The sequence below is a fragment of the Dasypus novemcinctus genome, chromosome 7 (genome assembly GCF_030445035.2).
Source record: "Dasypus novemcinctus isolate mDasNov1 chromosome 7, mDasNov1.1.hap2, whole genome shotgun sequence".
NCBI lineage: Eukaryota > Metazoa > Chordata > Mammalia > Cingulata > Dasypodidae > Dasypus > Dasypus novemcinctus.
Window position 1 is genome coordinate 6,276,140 of NC_080679.1, and position 17,851 is coordinate 6,293,990.

The 17,851-nt window shown below is 53.4% G+C and overlaps 1 protein-coding gene across 2 annotated transcripts in view; it reads right to left on the reverse strand.

Annotated features, from left to right (window-relative positions):
• MLPH (melanophilin) overlaps positions 1–17,851 on the reverse strand; it is a 56,870-nt gene that overhangs the window by 28,844 nt on the left and 10,175 nt on the right. For both annotated transcript variants that reach the window (XR_009186424.2, XM_058299840.1), the window contains exons 3-5: positions 5,150–5,371; positions 4,901–5,013; positions 258–361 (exon numbers count right to left, since the gene is read on the reverse strand). Coding sequence is in view for 1 of the 2 variants with exons in the window: in XM_058299840.1 (XP_058155823.1) it covers positions 258–361; positions 4,901–5,013; positions 5,150–5,371 (439 nt within the window). In the remaining variant the exon portion in view is untranslated. The remainder of the gene's footprint in view (positions 1–257; positions 362–4,900; positions 5,014–5,149; positions 5,372–17,851) is intronic.

Consider the following 17,851-nt stretch of genomic DNA (forward strand, 5'->3'; position numbering starts at 1 on the left):
GCTCAGGTTAACGGGGTGCACCAGACGCTGCTTCCCCGAGGCAGTGGGCCGGGCCCACCTGCACACCCACCTGGCCGCTAGAAGCAACCCTGAAGGAACCCACGGGGCCCACCCCACTCGTACCCCGTGTGTCCCCAGATGCTCCTCCGTGGAGCAGCAAACGCCCTCCACAGCCCTGGGGGGTAGCGAATCCTGGATGATGGGGTGCAGACGGGAGTGCTTGGGGGGCCTCTTGCCCAGGTACACGGGGGATTTACTTTGCTGCCATGGGGCTGGTCCTGGGCTGCTGCATCCAGGTCGCCATCCTCGTCCGTCTGCTCACTCTCGTCACTGTTGTCTCCAGGGCTCGGCTCAGGTCTGCCTGCGACAGACACCTGCATGACTCCACCTAGCAAGGCCAGCCTGGGGACGGTCCAGTCACCTCTCCATCCACCCATCCATCCATCCACCCACCCATCCATCCACCCGTCCATCCATCCATCCGTCCACCCACCCACCCATCCATCCACCCATCCACCCATCCATCCACCCATCCACACATCTACCCATCCATCCATATGGACATACATCTATCCATCTATCTATCCATCCACCCAACCATCCTTCCACTCATCCATCCAGCCATCCATCCATCCTCCATCTGCCCACCTATCCACCCACCCATCCTTCCATCCGTCCACTCGCCCACCTATCCACCCACCCACCCACCTACTCACCCATCCATCCATCCATCCATCCATATGGACATACATCTATCCATCCATCTATCCATCCATCCAACCATCCTTCCACTCATCCATCCATCCATCCATCCTCCATCTGCCCACCTATTCACCCACCCATCCTTCTATCCATCCACTCGCCCACCTATCCACCCACCCACCCACCTACTCACCCATCCATCTACCCACCTAGTCATCCATCCATCCATCCATCCATCCATCCATCCATCCATCCATATGGACATACATCTATCCATCTATCTATCCATCCACCCAACCATCCTTCCACTCATCCATCCATCCATCCATCCTCCATCTGCCCAACTATCCGCCCACCCATCCTTCCATCCATCCACTCGCCCACCTATCCACCCACCCACCTACCCACCCATCCATCTACCCACCTATTCATCCATCCATCCACTCATTCATCCATCAATCTATCCACCCACCTACCCACTGAGAAGCAATCAAGCAAAGCCCTTTGCTGGCTTCATAAAGAGCTGTCCCAGCGTTGGCTAGAACACATCTAAATTATAGTGTAAAACTAGTACTTGGCATGGCTTTCACCGAAGGGTTGTGGTCATGTCCACAGTCACTCACCTCTTTTACTAGCTGCTTTCAGGCAATCTGAGCACACTGCAGTTGCAGGGGCTGAAGGAGGCCTACAGCTGAGTCATATTTGCCCAAACAAACCACCTCACCTGCAGTCTCCTACCATTCCCCTCCTGCAGACCTCAGGCCCAGCAGGGGGGAGGCGAGGCTCCTGGTGGTCTCTGTCCCCTTCCCCTGCTGCCTCCAGGCCCGCCCTCCCCAGCACTGCCTCCACGTCTGTCCCCTTTACGCATCTGGCCTGGCCTGGGCTCCATGCCCTTGGGTCACTAGAGAGGAATCCAGTGAGTGAATCCCAGGCTCTCAGAGCTGGAAGGGACCTGCCCATGCTGGGGGTCAGGGGGGGCCCGCCTGGCACTGAGGACTCATGCTCAGGGGCTGGCACCCCCGTTGCCCCTGCCCAACTCCATGCCTTGGGGGACTGCGGCGTGACCAAGCAGGGAGGCTCCCCTGCAGAGGGAAAGGGACTGCTGTTTAGTGCCCGTGGAAAAGGGCAGCGCCTTAGCCCCAACCCCACCCAGATGCCCTTGAGGTGGAGAGGTAAGGGCCAATTACGCAGAGCCCATCAGGCTAAGGGAGCCACAGGTGGACATGGCCCTCCGTCGATCGGAGGTGAAAACAGAAACAAAATGCTTTGCAGCATAAAGGACACTGCTGACGTGGGGCCAGCCACCCACTGCCGGGCAAGCCTGCAACCAAAGGAAAGGCGCTGAGGACAGAGGCGTGCTCCGGGGCCTCCTTTCCTTGTGTGCCACCGAGCCTGTCTGCCACAGAGCCTGCTGATCTGGGGCCGAGGGGCTGGCAACGGCTCGCCCCCATCCCTCCAACTCGTTTCCAGGGAAGACCCCTGCGGCTGGGCCAGGTTTCAAAACACTAGCTTTAATAACTTCAATAATTAAGAAAAATAATTTAGAATGATTGTGTTTTGGGAGCAGATGTGGCTCAAGAAGTTGAGCACCTGCTTCTCACATGGGAGGTCCCGGGTTCGATCCCTGATGCCTCCTAAAAACAAACAAAACCAATAAGCAAAAATCCAACTCAGGGGAGCCGATGTGGCTCAGCGGTTGAGCGCCGGCTCCCCACATCCGAGGTCCCTGGTTCACTCTCTGGCCCTGACACCTCAAAAAAAAAAAAGCCTTGTTTTGGACAAGCACGTGCCCAGGGTTTTGTTTTGTCTTGTTCTGTTTTGCGCTCTTTCCTGTAACCTCTCTTCACATGTTGGTTTACAGATGCTGTGCCTGGGAGAACGCAGCCCTGGGCTCTGGGCGCAGCTCCGCTGGGGTGGGGGCGCCTGCCCGGCTCGGGGCTCAGGGTCCAGCTGGCGCGTTCTCTGGCCCCACAGCGCCACCTCCTGGCCCTCGTGGTGGCAGTTCCGAAATCGCCCGGCTTGGGCCAAGTTGCTTGGGGCCGGCTCTGATCAGCGCCGTCTCCCACCTCGGGTCCTCACGCCCCACCCCAGACCCTAGAAACCAGACCCCCGGGCGGGGCCCAGGCACGGCGCTTTTGAAAAGTCCTGGGGGATTCTGATGGGGGTGTGGTTTTGGTGGCCAGCGGGCCCGCTTTTGGGGGGAGAGTCTCAGAGCTCTGCAGCTGCGGGTCCCCCTCCCCACATGGGCCCCCCGAGCCACTTCTGCTGGGGGAGGGGGCTCTGTCCTAAGGCCTCGGGGGGCCATGGGAGGCAGGGATCGCCCTGCGGGCTGCCGGGAGCCTCCCCGCTGCCTCACCCTCCTCTCCTTGGGTCATGGTTTCGGCACAGATGTGGGTGATTTGTCATCCGTGCACTCTCCGCGCAGACCCACCTGCGCAGGGGGTCTGTGGCAAGGCGGCCCCATGAGGCTCCCCGGTGGTGATTTCCATCTTAAAATAAACCCTGAGCTAAGAAGCCTCAGAAATACCTGCCCCAGCCCCGGTGAGAGCCCCCCGCCTGCCACTTGCTATGCTCCCCTGAGGTGTAAGGGACCAGCCCAAGGCGCCCAAGGGGGTCTGGGAGGCCATGGGAGACCCCCGTGAGGACAAGCCCGGCCTCTGCTGTGGACGTGCCTGAGGCTGCGGGCCGGGCGCTGGCCTAGCGGCTCCTGCGGATGGAGATGTCCGAGAGCTGAGCGTGAGGCCCCGGCGCTGGCCGGTGGGGGGCTGTGCTGGCCTGGCCCGGGCAGCCGGGCTTCCAGGGGGGCCTGGGACTCAGAGCGGAGGGACAGGGCTGCGCTCGCCCTGCAAACGCGGCTCAGTCTCTCCTTTCCCGCTCAGTAGAAACTTCCAGAGTCAGGCGGCCCCCGGGCATCCTGCCCTCTCCCAGAGATGCTCTTTCCAAATGCCTTCACGGAGGGCACCGTTCTGGGAGAATCAAGCCCAGCTGAAAAGACCACAGCCTGGAGTTCAAGCTCAAGGGGGAATGAATATCTGGACCCAAAACGTTAAGCAACAACAGCAGACTACTGAATCGGGGTCGATTCCCCAAGCCTCGATAACCGTCAGCGTCACGGGTGGGTTTGCTGAAAACGGAGGGCCCGGGTCAGGCGGCTCTGGGGACATTCGGCCTTAACAAGCAGCCTCGAGTCCATCGGCAGCCAGGCTGCGGAACCTCGGCTCTGAGTTCCCAACTTGCTACGAAAATTCTGGGAAAAATGCGACTTAAAGAGAGGGGACGCCTTTTATTTGAACCTATCATTAGCACTGTACTTGTAAAATGCTTGTCCCAGAGACTTAAATCTTTGGGCCATCCATGTGCCAGTTGGACCCTGAAATCAGTAGAGTTGCAGCACCTCCTTCAGTCCATTGGATTCACCCAGGGCAACTGACAAGGAGATGACGAAGGACAACGACCATCCCAAGGAGAGAACTGTGCAAGCAAAACAGATCCATCTGCCCCATGGGATCTAAGCCCCCTCTCAAATAGAAGCAGAGTGGGCGTCACCATCCCAGAATCCTCAAGTCTGGGGAATGAACAATGGACTAAAGTAGACTTAATTACTATTCTCTTACAGACTTAGTATTTTCCAAGGAATGGCAGAACTTGTATCATTGATATAAAAACAGTGGCCACCAGAGGTTCTGAGGGAAGGGAGAGGAAAGAACAGGTGTAACATGGGGGCATGTTCAGGACACTGGAATTGTCTTGCACGACACTGCAAAGACGGATACAGGCCATTATACATTTTGTCATAACCTATAAAATTGTGCGGGACAGAGGGTCAACTCTAATGTAAAGTACTGACCATGGTTAGTGGCCATGCTTCAATACGTGTTCATCAACTGGAAGAAATGTACCGCCTGAACGAAGGATGTTGTTAAGGGGGAAAGTGTGTGTGTGGCGATGGGACATATGGGAATCCCCTATTTTTGATGTAACATTTGTGTAATTGAAAGCTTCTTTAAAAGTAATAATAATAAAGCAGGAGGGATGGCCGGGCGACTGGACTGGAGGCTCGCCCCTACCGAGGGCAGCCAACCTCCCCTACGATGCCGCCATGGACAGCAACAGAGAGGCAGGTGCGCCTGCCCTAAGGGACAGGCCTGGGGGCGAAAGAGCCCCGGGGCAGGGCCCACCCCTGCAGACCCCCGCTCACCTCTGTCCCGCTGCCGGCCGCAGAGGGACCGCATCACCTTGGCGCTCCCGAACCGCTTGAAGCGCGCCCTCATGCGCTCGTAGTACCACTCCTGCGAGCCGATCCTCACCACCCTGCGGAGAGGCCACGTGGCGGCTCGGGGCGTCCACCGCAGGCATGCACGGGGCCGCCACCGTCACCCCGCCGCTCCCCAGGCGTGTCGGCCCAGGAGCCCCCCAGGGCCCCCCGCCGACCCCCAGCCCCGCGCACCTGGCCAGGCGGCAGAGGTTGCAGATCCAGGCCTGCGCCTCCGGGTGGACGTCGCCGCAGCCGCGGCAGGTGAGCAGGTGGCAGTCCAGGCAGCGCCTCTGGCCGTGGCCCAGGACCCGGAAGGCCTGCAGGCAGCGCGCGCAGTGGCTGTCGTTCAGGTGCGCCGCCCCGGAGAGCAGCTCCGCCTTGGAGCTCTCTTTCTTCACCTTGCCCTTCAAGGCCCTGGGGAAAGTACCGGAAACTAGGACCATCCTGGGCCTGCGGTTTTGGCCACGGGCTTTCAGCGCGCTGCGCGGGACTGATGGGGCCCTCCCTCCCCCGAAGGCCTGCTCGCATCTCCTCCGCGCCTGTGAACCCACTCGAGGTGGGACCTTTGAGAAGGTTAGGTAGGCGGTGAGGCCGGGTGGGGCAGGTCCTGAGCCCTGGACTGAGGCCTGCTGAAGACAGGACGTCTGGATGCCGATGGGGGAGAAGCCCTGAAGAAGCCGGAAGCCAGGACAAACCAGAGCGGAGAGAGCGATGGCATCTCCAGGACACTACCGGCCCCGGGAGGAAGCGGGCTTCTGGCTTCCCAAACTGTGAGCTGGTAAGTGCCTGCGGTTTGAGCCACCCCACTGTGTGGTGCTGGGCACAGCAGCCTGGCAAACTAAGACTCACACTCACAGGAACTTTCTCATAAGCAGAAAACAGTGGCCGAGAGTCAGGCCCAGGCACCCCAGGCAGACCCCTGGGGGACGACGAGCTGGGCTCAAGCATGTGCTGTGGGCTGGGCGTGGCTGGGCGACGGTGACCCGTTGTTTGGCCTGTGCTGGCCTAGAGGTCCCTGCAGGGGGATTTCAGCGATGGGATTGGCATGTGCCATTGGGTCACGTTAGGTCAAGGGGATGGCCCTCGGCCAGGGGCCGGCCTCACCCCATCAGCGGGGGGCCCGAAGAGCAAAACACCCAGGTTTCCCAGAGAAGAGCTGCTGCCTCGGACTGCAGCGTCGGCTCCTGTCTGAGATTCCGGGCTGCTGGCTTGCTCTGCACACTGCGCATCTGCCAACCCCACAATCACACGAGCCCATTCCTTAAACTAGATAACCAAATATGAACATATGTATACACACAAAAATCTACACACACACAAACGCATCCTCTTGGTTTTGTTTCCCTGGAAAGCCTTGGCTGATGCATGGTCAGACATACTTGGTTTTTCATAGAAATAACCTTGTATGGAAACATTTTTGTGACTGTTTGCAAACGTTCATTCCTCCAGGCAGGACGCCCCTGACTTGTGATCATCGCCGAAGGGCCACCAACCTAACGGCTCAGACCCCCCAGGCGGGCGGTCCCCCCACTGCCCACACAACCTCACGGAGCCAAATACAACGGGAAGAGGCTCGCTGGAGGCCCCGAACCCCGAGTCCTCTCCTCAGCTCTGAGCCCCAACGCGGAGCTTTCTGGTGCAGAGCCCAAATGCGCCGACAGCACCCAGGCATTCGCGGTGGGGGCGGACGCCAGGCTGTCGTCTTCAGTGCCAGCGTCCATGTCCCTTGGGGGGGACGGTGGCTCCGGGGAGCCCAGCAGGTTGGGCCAGGTGGGTCCACGTACAGGTGGGGGCCTGGAGGTGCAGCTGGACCGAGCCCAGGTTGGGCCAGGTGGGTCCACATGCAGGTGGGGGCCTGGAGGTGCAGCTGGACCGAGCCCAGGTTGGGCCAGGTGGGTCCACGTGCAGGTAGGGGCCCAGAGGTACAGCTGGATCCAGCCGTGTGGTAATCTGGAAGCAAACTGCTGCCCAGTCTAAGGGTTTAACGGGAAGTCAGGGAGAGAGAAGAATCCAGGAGGGTCAGGGCTGGTCGGAGCAGGAGAGCAGGGCCGGGAGAGCCAAGAAGAAAGGCTCGCTCCATAGCAGGTGGGCAGGCCGATGCTGGCTCCTGCCAGGCCACACCTGCTCTGCCAGGTGCGCCCGAGGTGGCCGCCCTCAGACCAGGCAAGAGCGAGTGAGTGGAGGCAGGTGGGCGCCCTGTTGTAGGAGCCTTGTGCTTGGGTGGCGGGTGGCTGCCTGCCTCCCATCCCCAGAGCAGTCAGAGCCCTGAGGGCAAAACCAGGTGCTTCTTCTGGACACTGTTTGGGGCTCTTCCAGCAGGGGAGCCGGAGCGGAACCGAATCCCCTTTTGCCATAAGAGAGCACAGGGACTTTCCAGAGCAGGAATTATCCGGCACCCGGAAGTCCGAGGCAAACCGCAGCGTTCCTTGGCCAACAGGCGTTTATTGACACGGCTTCCTGGTGACCCTGCCAAGCTGACCCGACTGTCCACTGCTTGCCCAGATAAGGAGTACATTCATCTCGCTCTGCCTTTCAGAGAAGGTCTGCCACAACGCAGTGCTTTTAGTTTTCAGCTAGATAAAATGAATCCATTCTTTCTGACAAAAGTTCAGCTGATGTGAGGTGCCCTTGTCTTTTGAGAACCTTGCACTATGGTTTCTGACAGGGACACCCCAGAGCATGGGAGAGGGTAAAGACAATGATTTAGAGGGCATTGGCCGAACTTCACTGATTTCCCTCCCAAAGACTTTTCATTAAAATACCTACAAAGACAGAAACAAAAATAAAACTGGGGAGCAGATGTGGCTTAGGCAGTTGGGTGCCTGCCTCCCACATGGGAGGTCCTGGGTTTGGTGCCTGGTGCCTCCCTAAGAAGATGAACAGATGCAATGAACTGAGGCAATGAACAGACAAACAAGCAGACACGAGCAGGGAGTGGATGTGGCTCTAGTGGTTGGGCACTCGCCTCCCACATGGGAGGTTCCAGGTTTGGTTCCTGGTGCCTCCTAAAGAAGATGAGCAGACATAGAGAGCAGACACAGGGAACAGATACAGTGAGCAGACAACGAGCGGACATCAGCAGACAGATGAGGGATTCATCTGGGGGGCAGGAATAAATCACATAAACACATACATATATATATATATATAACTCTTTCTAGAGCTTCAAAAACCAAGAAAAAAGTGGCTAACCAGTTGTAGAAGTCAAGAAGGACCACCCACCAATTACAGCCTGGAGGAAGGTGCACCGGCAGGAGACTGTGCCTCAAGTTGAATCGACCGAGCACCTGGCGCAGGAACAAAGGGGGCCTGTTCCCTGCATGCCCACTCTTGCTGTAACTGCTTCAACCAGAAAATGGGGAGGCAAGCTGTGCACCGTCCCCTCTGCTGTGGGTGGACCCACATTCTCTCTGGGCGAGGCGGCGGCTGGAGATTGCTACCGAAAGAAGGCTGAACTTGGGAGAAAGAGTCATTACCCTCGGCTTCAGATTCCGTGAGACACAACTTCCTTCTCCATCACTGGAGAACAGGAAGGGAGGGTAGCTGAGACCCGCTCCGGGTCCCGCAGAGCAACCCCAGATGTCGCCTGCCAGCCGCGGGGCAGGAGAGGCTATGGGCGCTCAGGTCAGGAGAGGGCGAGGGGCCAGGGCAACCCGTGGCCCTTCTCATCGCAAACGCCAGGTCTGCCCAGCTGCCTCGCTGCTCCACGCCCCCCTGCAGGGAAACGCGAGCAGGAAGACGCGGGTTCAGCACTGCTTTCAGGAGTTAAAGGCCCCTTGGGCTGGGACAATCAGCAGAGTAGAGGTGGGACCAGCCTGGCTGAGGGGCTGAATGGGACATGAGGAGGCACAGACTCGAGAGGGGGGCCCCAGGTACAGGGAGAAACCAGGCAACAGTAGAAAGACCACGGGCTGTGGTTCCTGAGGTGGAGAAGAGCCGGCTACAATAAAGATAGCGAGGAATCAGAATCGACCAGGGCGGGAGACGCCACAATGCACACCGTGGAAGAGCAGATCCTCTGGTGTAGAAGGGTGGTTCTCAAAGTGTGGTCTGGGGTCTCTCAGAGGCCTCTAAGACCCTTTAAGAGGGTCCTCAAGGTCACCACTGCTCCACGGATCAAGGCAGAGAGAGCGGTCACACTGTGTGGTGAAGCAGGAAGTATACAAACGCACTGCCCCTGCATGTCGAGAAACGATGCTCTCGATGAGAATTGGGTGGCTGAACTTTTTCCATAACATACCACGTGTACATAAAAGAACCACTGAGAGAGAAAGGAAACTGCCTTGGGTGTTCGGCAGACATTGTTTCAAAAATGAAAAAAGGAAAAAAATTGAAAATATTTGTTGGTAAAGGTAAACAGTCAAGGTTTCAAGGCAAAGTAGAGCTTGGAAAATATATCTGCCGCCATGAGCTTGACAGTTTCCTAATACAGATTTCTGATGAGACAAAAAAACAACATTGAGCGTTTTTTGGTTATGTATAATTAATGTGTCAACATTTGGAAGACCTACATAATCCAGCAAACCAGTATTTTCCATATGACCAACGTGTGGTGTTATAAAATCATGCATGGGTCAAAGACCCACTCCAAGCGCAAGAGAGACCAGTGGATTATAATGTAATGGGTAAGGAAATATTCATTGATGTGTGTGGCAGTTTGATATTATTCATGAATTCTAAAAAGAGACATTGATTATGTTTGTAAACTGGTCTGTTCCTCTGGGAGTAACACCCTTTGATTGCATTAGATTTAGCTGAGATGACTTTGATTAAATTATGTTAAGATTAGGGCTTTGCTTTGACCATGCCAGTAGAATATAACTCAGGTTAAATTCCGGTCCCCTTGGTGGGCTATATAAACAGATGCTCAATCAAGAATACACAGAAGTAGACACACAGAGAAGATACTCAGAGGATCCTGTGGCCTTGGGAAGAGAGATGAGCCTGATAGTCTATAGTTGACCTTGTGAAGAGAACAGAGCAGCTGAGCCTGGAAAGAAACAAGCCCCAGAGGAAGAGAGGCGAGCCCTTATGCCAGCCTACAGCTGAGATGGGAAAGAGATGGGATCTCGGAGCCTTAAGAGGAAGAGGAAGGCTGGGTCCTTGCAGACATCGCCCGCCATCTTGCTTCAATGTGTGGCAACAGACTTTGGGTGAGGAAGTGCCTCTGATGGTGCCTAGAGTTGGACTCTTCAGGGCCTTGTAACTGTAAGCTTTTACCCTAAATAAATACTCTTTATGAAAGCCAAAAGATTTCTGGTACTTTGCATTAGCACCTCTTTGGCTGACTAATACAATGTGGCTTCAGATTCCACATTGCAACGAATCTTTAAGAAACTACCACATGATAGCAAAGAAGAACATCCACAGTTATCTGAAAGGCTATTAAGGTACTCCTCTCTTTTCCAACTCCTATGTGTGGAAGGCATAGGGAGATTTTCTTCCTATACTTCAAACAAAACATCTTGTAACACATTGAATGCATATGTCAATATGAGAAACCATACATTTTCTATTATGCCAGACATCAAAGGTATTTTAAAAACTAGACAACATCACTCTTCTTGCTCATGTTTTTGTTCTGGAAAAATAATTATTTTTCACAAAAATGTTATGTCCACATGTAAGGGATTTATTATTATTTTTAAGTGAATGAACACAAAATTTAAACATTCTCTGTTTCAATGTCTAATATGGTAATAAGTATTGATAAATATAACCCATATAAACAAAAGCACGTTGGAGCCCATATAATTTAAGAATGTAAAAGGTTCCTGAAGGCCACACGTTTGAGAACTTCTGATTGACAAGTAAAGTTTGCCTTCCCAGAAGGCAGGAAAGGATGAAGAGATGGAAACGAGGCGAGAGAAGGTGCCTGCAGTGGCGGAGGGAGTGAATGCCAGGCAGTAAACGGAGCCTCTGGAGACCAGAAGTGCTGGGACAGTGGGGAACGGGGGCAGGGTGCAGGGGCCGGGCTGATGAGTCGTCATGTTCTCCGCTTGGGGTGGTATCCAGAGGGGGCTGTGGTGGGGACCCTGCAGGAGCATGGGGAAGTTCCGAGCACCCCAGGGCCGGTGCACCCCTCCAGGTGCAGGCCGGGCCGGCTGCCAGAGCCAGGAGGAGCGTGGCCCATGGCGGGGGCCGGGGAGGAGACGCACCTGGGCTGGTAGCTCTGGTCTCCACCACCTGGATGTTGGGGCAGTGGGGATCCAGAGACCCGTGACCACTAGACTGCACCCCAGCAAGTGGAGGCAGGCCAGGGGGCCGGCAGATCTAGGGGTACATGTGAAGAGGCCAAGCACATGACGGCAGGATCCTGCATCTCAGTGGAGAGTGCAGGTCCCAGCGCCTGGCCAGATGCCCCCTGGCTCTGTGCCAGGGGCCAGCCGGGGTCAGCGGGCGGTGCGTGGACTTAAGACCCCATCACTCTGTCACTACAAGGGGAGGGCCCCGAGCCCCTACCAACACCCAGCCCCCAGCTCCCCGGCAAACAGCAGGGGTGGGGACCCTGAGAAAGAGATGGATCCAGTGGGCAGGATCTGGGTGATCAGAAACGGGCAAGTTGAAGCTTCCTTGCTTCTCCAGGGGTGGGGCTCAAAAGGCAGATTAGGCAGGGAACCAGAGAAATGCATTTTCTTCGCTCACCTTAGCCGGGCACGAGTGGGTTTTCGACCGGGTCACAGTAGCAGTTACCACATGAAGGATTCACACACTCTCCCAACCAGAAACCAAAAAAGAGAGCTGGATCTTCCCAGGAGAAAGGTCGCTGGGTGCTAGGCACTAGGCACGAGAGGGACCAAAGTGCCCTGTTACAAGGATGAAGTAAAATTCCTGCCAGTTCGAGCAGGAGGGCGCAGGCCACCTTGAGCGGAACAAAATTCAGGCTGGCGTGAGGCTTCCCTGCAACACCGAGCGCTCCAAGCAGCGCAGCAGGGCGCGGGTTTCCCGCTGCTGCTGTAAGAAACGGCCGCAAACTTAGCGGCTTCAACGACAAACGCGCTATTTCACAGTTCTGGAGAGCAAAGCCGGACATGGGTGTCACCGGCCAGGCTGTGTGGCTCCTGGAGCGTCTAGGGGAGAATCCGATCCCTCACCTTTGCCAGGTTCTTGGAGGCCCACACATGCCTTGGCTCGTGGCCCCCTCCTCCAGATCCAAAGCTGGCAAGAGCGGGTTGAGACCCTCGTGCTTCGACTCCCGACTCTTCGCTCTCCTGCCGCGCTCCTCCCTCCACTCTGTGGTTACACTGGGTCCAGCCGGGTGACCCAGGACAATCTGGTCTCAAGGCCACAGGCTGGGGGATGCAGGCGTGGGCACCTTTACGGTGTGGACCCTCCTCCTCCTACAGGACAGCAGCATCTAGAGTCCTCGGGAACAAGTGCGGGAGCCGAGAGTTTATCCCCAGCCAGGAAGAAGAGCAAGATTCTCAAGCACAAAGCCACCACCCCACGCCGTTCTCCAGGAAACAAGGACTTGAAGACGTGCCCAGGTATGGCTCTGCGAAGGAGGTGCAGCGGAATTAAAGACCCAGTGAGTCGCGGAACCAAGGGGCAAGATATCAAGAGTGTGGCCACCGAACTCAGCACGGCTGTCAAAAACGACCGCGGACAGGTGCTGCTGGGACCGTAAAAGGGTGCAGCCCCTTCGGGAAACGGTTTGGCAGCTCCTTTGAAAGTTAAACCTAGGATTGCCATAATGGCAATTCCACACCTAGGTATATACTCAGAGATACGGAAAACGGGGAGGCAAATGCGCATTTTACACCAACGTCCACCGAAGCGCTTTTCACAATCACCAAAAGGTGGAAACAGCTCAAGTGTCCATCAGCAGACAAACGGGTAAAGAAAATGTGGTCCCCCCACACAACGGGGTATCATCAGGCCACAAAGAGCAGTGCAGTTCCGAGAAGGGCGACTGCATGGATGAGCCCTGCGCACATTTTGCTGAGCGAAGCCAGACAAACTGACAAAAATTGTACAAGTCCCCTCATATGAAATGTTGAGAATAGGCAAATTCGTAGAGCCAGAAAGTCGATTAGAAGTTACCAGGGGCAGGGGAAAGGGGCGTTGTTGTACATTTTAGGAATTTTGAAATTAAGAATAAAAAGGCAGCCAGAGGACAAACATAATGTAGTAACAATACATTGGGCATTGCATGGACCTAGAGCTCCTGATTTTATGAACGAACATCAGGAACTGTAATGAGGGAAATAGAAACTGGCTGAAGCTCTCTGAGGTCCTTGGCGGGATGGCCAAGATGCTGAGGAAAAGAAACCGCAAAGAGGAAGTGCGCGGTGGCCTGAGGACGTGGTGAGACCCGCTGCAGCTGCTGGAGCGTGGTCAACGCAGAGCCGTCTCCAGGCCCCGCGCTGCAGCAGATTTCCTATTTCTGCCCCGTTTCTTCGGTCCTGGACCCCCAGCCAAGCCAAGTGGCCTGGCTAAGGGTGCCTTCCAATTCCTTCCTTTAGCTTTTTTTTCCAGGCGGTGCTCTGTCCTCCTCTGCCGCGGAAGGTCTTTCATAGATTTCTCAGGAATGTTGGTCTGTTTGCGGAGATTACGAACCCTCCTCCCTGCCTGTTTGCTTTTCCGGGTAGGGTTGGCAGGACTAATATTTGATTTGTGGGCTGTGCCCCTTATAAGAGGGCGTTCTGTTTAGCTCCGCACCTACCCAAGGACGGGCTCACCCGAGTTCCACCACGCGCCCCGGGGCCGTGCTCTCTGGGTTTTAGGAATACCCAGTAGTCTCTACCAAGACCACCCCAGAGGGGCCAGCCTAAAAGTCAGGAATCAGTGACTGAGAAGACTTTACATGAACCTCTAGAAGGCAAGGCAAAAATCAGCCAGAGGTCCAGACCTGTGTGCGTTCAGGGTGGGGGGTGACCCCGGGGGTCTGGGCTCTTCTTGGGGGGAGGGTGTTGAAGACTGAGCTGGGTGCTCCCTCCACGGAGGTGCCGGTCTTCCTGAAACGACGACACAATCATAACGTGATCACCTTTATGTCCTCGAAACCTTTTTAATGCCCAAGGAACACGAGCGAACATGGATACGTAGGAGAGAGAAAGGCGCAAAGGCCCAGGTCCGCCTGGCCGCGCTGACAGCGGGGCGCCCTGCCTCAGCCGTCATCTCCACCTGCTAACGGGGATGACAGCAGCCACAGCTCAGGTGTCTCAGGATTCGACGAGGTGGTGTAGACCAAGCCCCCGGTAGTTTTCAGGGGTGTAGCAAAGAGCTACTGAGCCCTTCTGTGCGGGGGACGCGACAGCAAGGAAAATCAAGACCAGCACAGGGGCCAGAACTGGATGAGTAAATGATGACTACAACATCAGAGAAGCGCTAAGGCCTGAGGAGAAAGGGACATGGGCTAAGCAGAGGGAGGGAGTGTGGCGAGGGCAGTGGCTGTTTTAGAAAGTGTAGTCAAGGGAGGTGTCCCTGAGGAGGTGACATTTGAAAAGAGATAAAGGAGAGAGCAAAAGGGGGACCTGCGAAAGCCACTGGCCTGGGTGGAGCATGCCTGGGTGTCAGGGAAGTGGCTGGAAGGTCCATGGCACTAGAAGTTGGAAAGCAGGGGGACAGGGCACAGCAGCCAAGATGAGGCTGCCACGGTGGGCTGGGGTGGAAGAGATGCCTTGGGATGGGGCAGAGGGGCTTCAGGGAGTGGAGGAGGAGCTGAGACTTCTGTATGGACATGCTGCCTGGATGCAGAGGGTGAGAGTCAGAGGGTCAGAGAAAATCTGGGTGGAAGGCTGAAATTTAGGACTCCTTGTCTAGAAACCTGGGCTGTCCAATATGGCGGCCACCAGCCACACGTGGTTGTTCACATTTAGAATAGTTAAAAGCCAATACAATAAAAAGTCCCATTCTCCAGTTGCATCAGGCGCATTTCAAGTGCTCAGCAGCCACGTGGGGCCGGCGGCCGCCATATTGGAGAATGCAGACACAGAGCACGTCCATCATGGTGGAAAGTGTCTGTGGGCCGTGCTGACCTGAAGCTGGGAGAGGTCACTCGGGAGTGAGGATATGTAGAGAGGAGGAGAGGGCTGAGGCCAGGGACCCTCCAACACCGGACACTGACCTGGTCGAGGAAGATTCGGCAAAGGAGACAAAGTGGTGATGGCACGCGTGGGTGTGTGCCTCACACTGAGAAGGGCTCAGGGAAGTTTAGCCTTGGCTACTGTAAAAGATCTTTGTATGAATTTTAAAAAAATTCGGATAAATCTATACGTTCTCAAAAGCTGCATTTTGTACACAATATATTGTGAACTTTTCATGTCTATTTATTTATTCTATAGCACTCTTTTTAATGGCTGCTGAGTGATCTATTGTTAAATCCAATGCATTGACATAAAGCATTTAATTTTGGACAGTGGGTTCTTTCTAATTCTTCACTCTTACAATTTTTGTAAAGGACATTTTTGCTTGATCTGTTTTGCGGGATGGCCTTTCAGAGGAGCCCTCAGCAGTTTCAAGAGTGGGTGAGTGCATTTTTAAGGCTCTCACACCACGTACCAAACTGGGCTCTGTAAAGAGAGTGCTAATTTAACATCTCATCAGTGGTCACTCTTTAGTCATCTTCTAATCTGGCTGAGTACTGGGACTCTAAATTCATCTTCAGAAATATGTGAAAATGGTATATTTTTCTTGAAGTTTGCATTTCTGTTATCACTACCTTATTTTTCAGGTTTATTGGCTATGTGCATTTCTTATTCTGTGAATGTCCTGTTCACTTCACTTTCCTATTTAAAAATTGGGGTTCTCATATGTCTGTAATCTGGTAAACTGATTTATCTTCCTGATCTTAAAAAGCACTCTCTATATCCAGGATATTAATATTTGCTACGTTTGTTGAAAATGTTTCTTGCAAATTTTAAAAAAATTACTTACTTTTAAATTTAGATGTTCGTATTTTTTTCAGTCAATACTTATCAGTGTTTTCTGTTGTGATTTGTACAGTTGTTCTCAGACTTCTACCCCAAGATGACACATATTTTTTCCTCTATTTTATTCCAGTAATGTTCATAACTTCATGATAGACATTTTGATATATAAATTAAAAGTCTAATTGGGGTTGAACTTTCCCCCCTCAAATGGTTAGTCAATTGTCACCACACTTAGCTTCAACCAAGCCTTCCCTTTCCTAAACTGATATGAAATGTCACCTTTACTGAAATAGAAATTCTTACGTGTACATGGATGCATTCCAGGACTTTCCATGCTGTTTCATTGATTATCTATGTCTGTGAAAGGTCTACATGATGTTAATTCATGTAGCATTAAAATATTTATCTCATGGGCAAGGTTCTTCTTTCTATTTTCCTTATTTAAACTGTTTCATTTCACATCTTTGTTCTTCTATAATTAAACTCCCCAAAATGCCCTGGGAATTTGGTTGGGATTGCAATTCACTAATTCCTAAGGAACAGACTACTTTCAGTGAGACAACCTTACCATCTAGGCTCTTATTCAAAATTTTGGTATGCCCCACAGTAGTATTTTATACTATTCTTCATACTGATTGTATACATTTCTTATATTTATACTTCCGGGTACATTATATGCTTATGATGGGTAAGATTTTTTTTCTATATAATTTCTAATGGATTACTTTTTATGTTTAAAAATGGGCACTGATTTTTTTTTTCACGTTCTTTTGTAATTAGCCCAATTACAAAATTCTCTTTTTCTTGGTTTTATAAGACAATTATCTTGGGTTTTCATTACTCATGGATAATATTTTGGGCTCCTGCTGTTCATAGATACGCCATTTATTTTGCTGTCTTCTCTAATTGCATTGGCTAGCACTTCCAGAACAATGTTAAAGTACATGGTGATGATGGGGATCCTTTTCCTGTTTCTAATGTTAACACATCATGATGGCCATTGTTTGAGGGTTTTTTAATTATGTTGACAAAGTGTCCTTTTATTTCTATGCTGCTAATTAAAAAAACCAGAAATACTAATTGCATGCTACCAAACACTACTCTGTGGTACTGATAGGGTCGTAGGTTTTGTCTCTTTAGCCCGCACCGCCCAACACAACTTTGAGAAGATGGGGCATTTTAAATCTGCCCTGTCCAACATGGGAGCCACGGAACTCATGTATGACTGTTGAAAACACAAAATGTGGCGAGTGAGACTGAGGAATTGAATTTTAGATTTTATTTCATTTTAATTCCTTTAAATTTAGATAGCCACTCTTGACTCTTGGCTTCTGTAATAAAGAATGCTAATATGGTGACTAAACTGGGCTGTAATTTTCTTTTATCTTTGCCAGCGAGGGGGAAAAGGGTCAGGCCAGCTAATGTTTTCTGGTATGAAGTGGTTTATAAAGCAATGGAATTCTTGGTTCTTTGTGAGTTTGAAAGATTTGTCTGTGATAGCTTTGGGCCCATTCCTTTGGAAGGATACTTCTTTGGCAACTTATTCCACTAAGGAGCCAGGAAGAAAGAGGAGCCTTCGAAGTAACCACGTAGAAAACTCAGGAGAACGCAGACTAAGGCGAGCCAAGGACAGTCCGAGGGTCGGCGAGGAGGGCACTGCCCAGCGCTGTGAAGGGCGGGAGAGGCATGGGCTTTGACACCGGGCATCTGTTGCCAGAGCAACTTCAGAGGAACACGAGGTGGACGTGGGGAAGCGGGGCCCTGGAGTGACTGCCCTTCCAGAGAAGAGGGTCAGCGGTGAGCGGGAGGCGTTAGGGTCAAAGGAAAGTCTTGCTGCTTTTTTTTTGCATATGGTGCTTGGCCATGCTGATACACCAAGTGGGGACCAGAGGGGAGGGGGGATAGTGGAGGCAGCTGCAGGCTCGAGGCCCTGGCAGTGGAGGAAAAGGGTCCAGGCCACCAGGAAGGTCACTGACCCTCGCCGAGGCTGCATGAGGACAGCTGCCCGATGTGAGCTGCA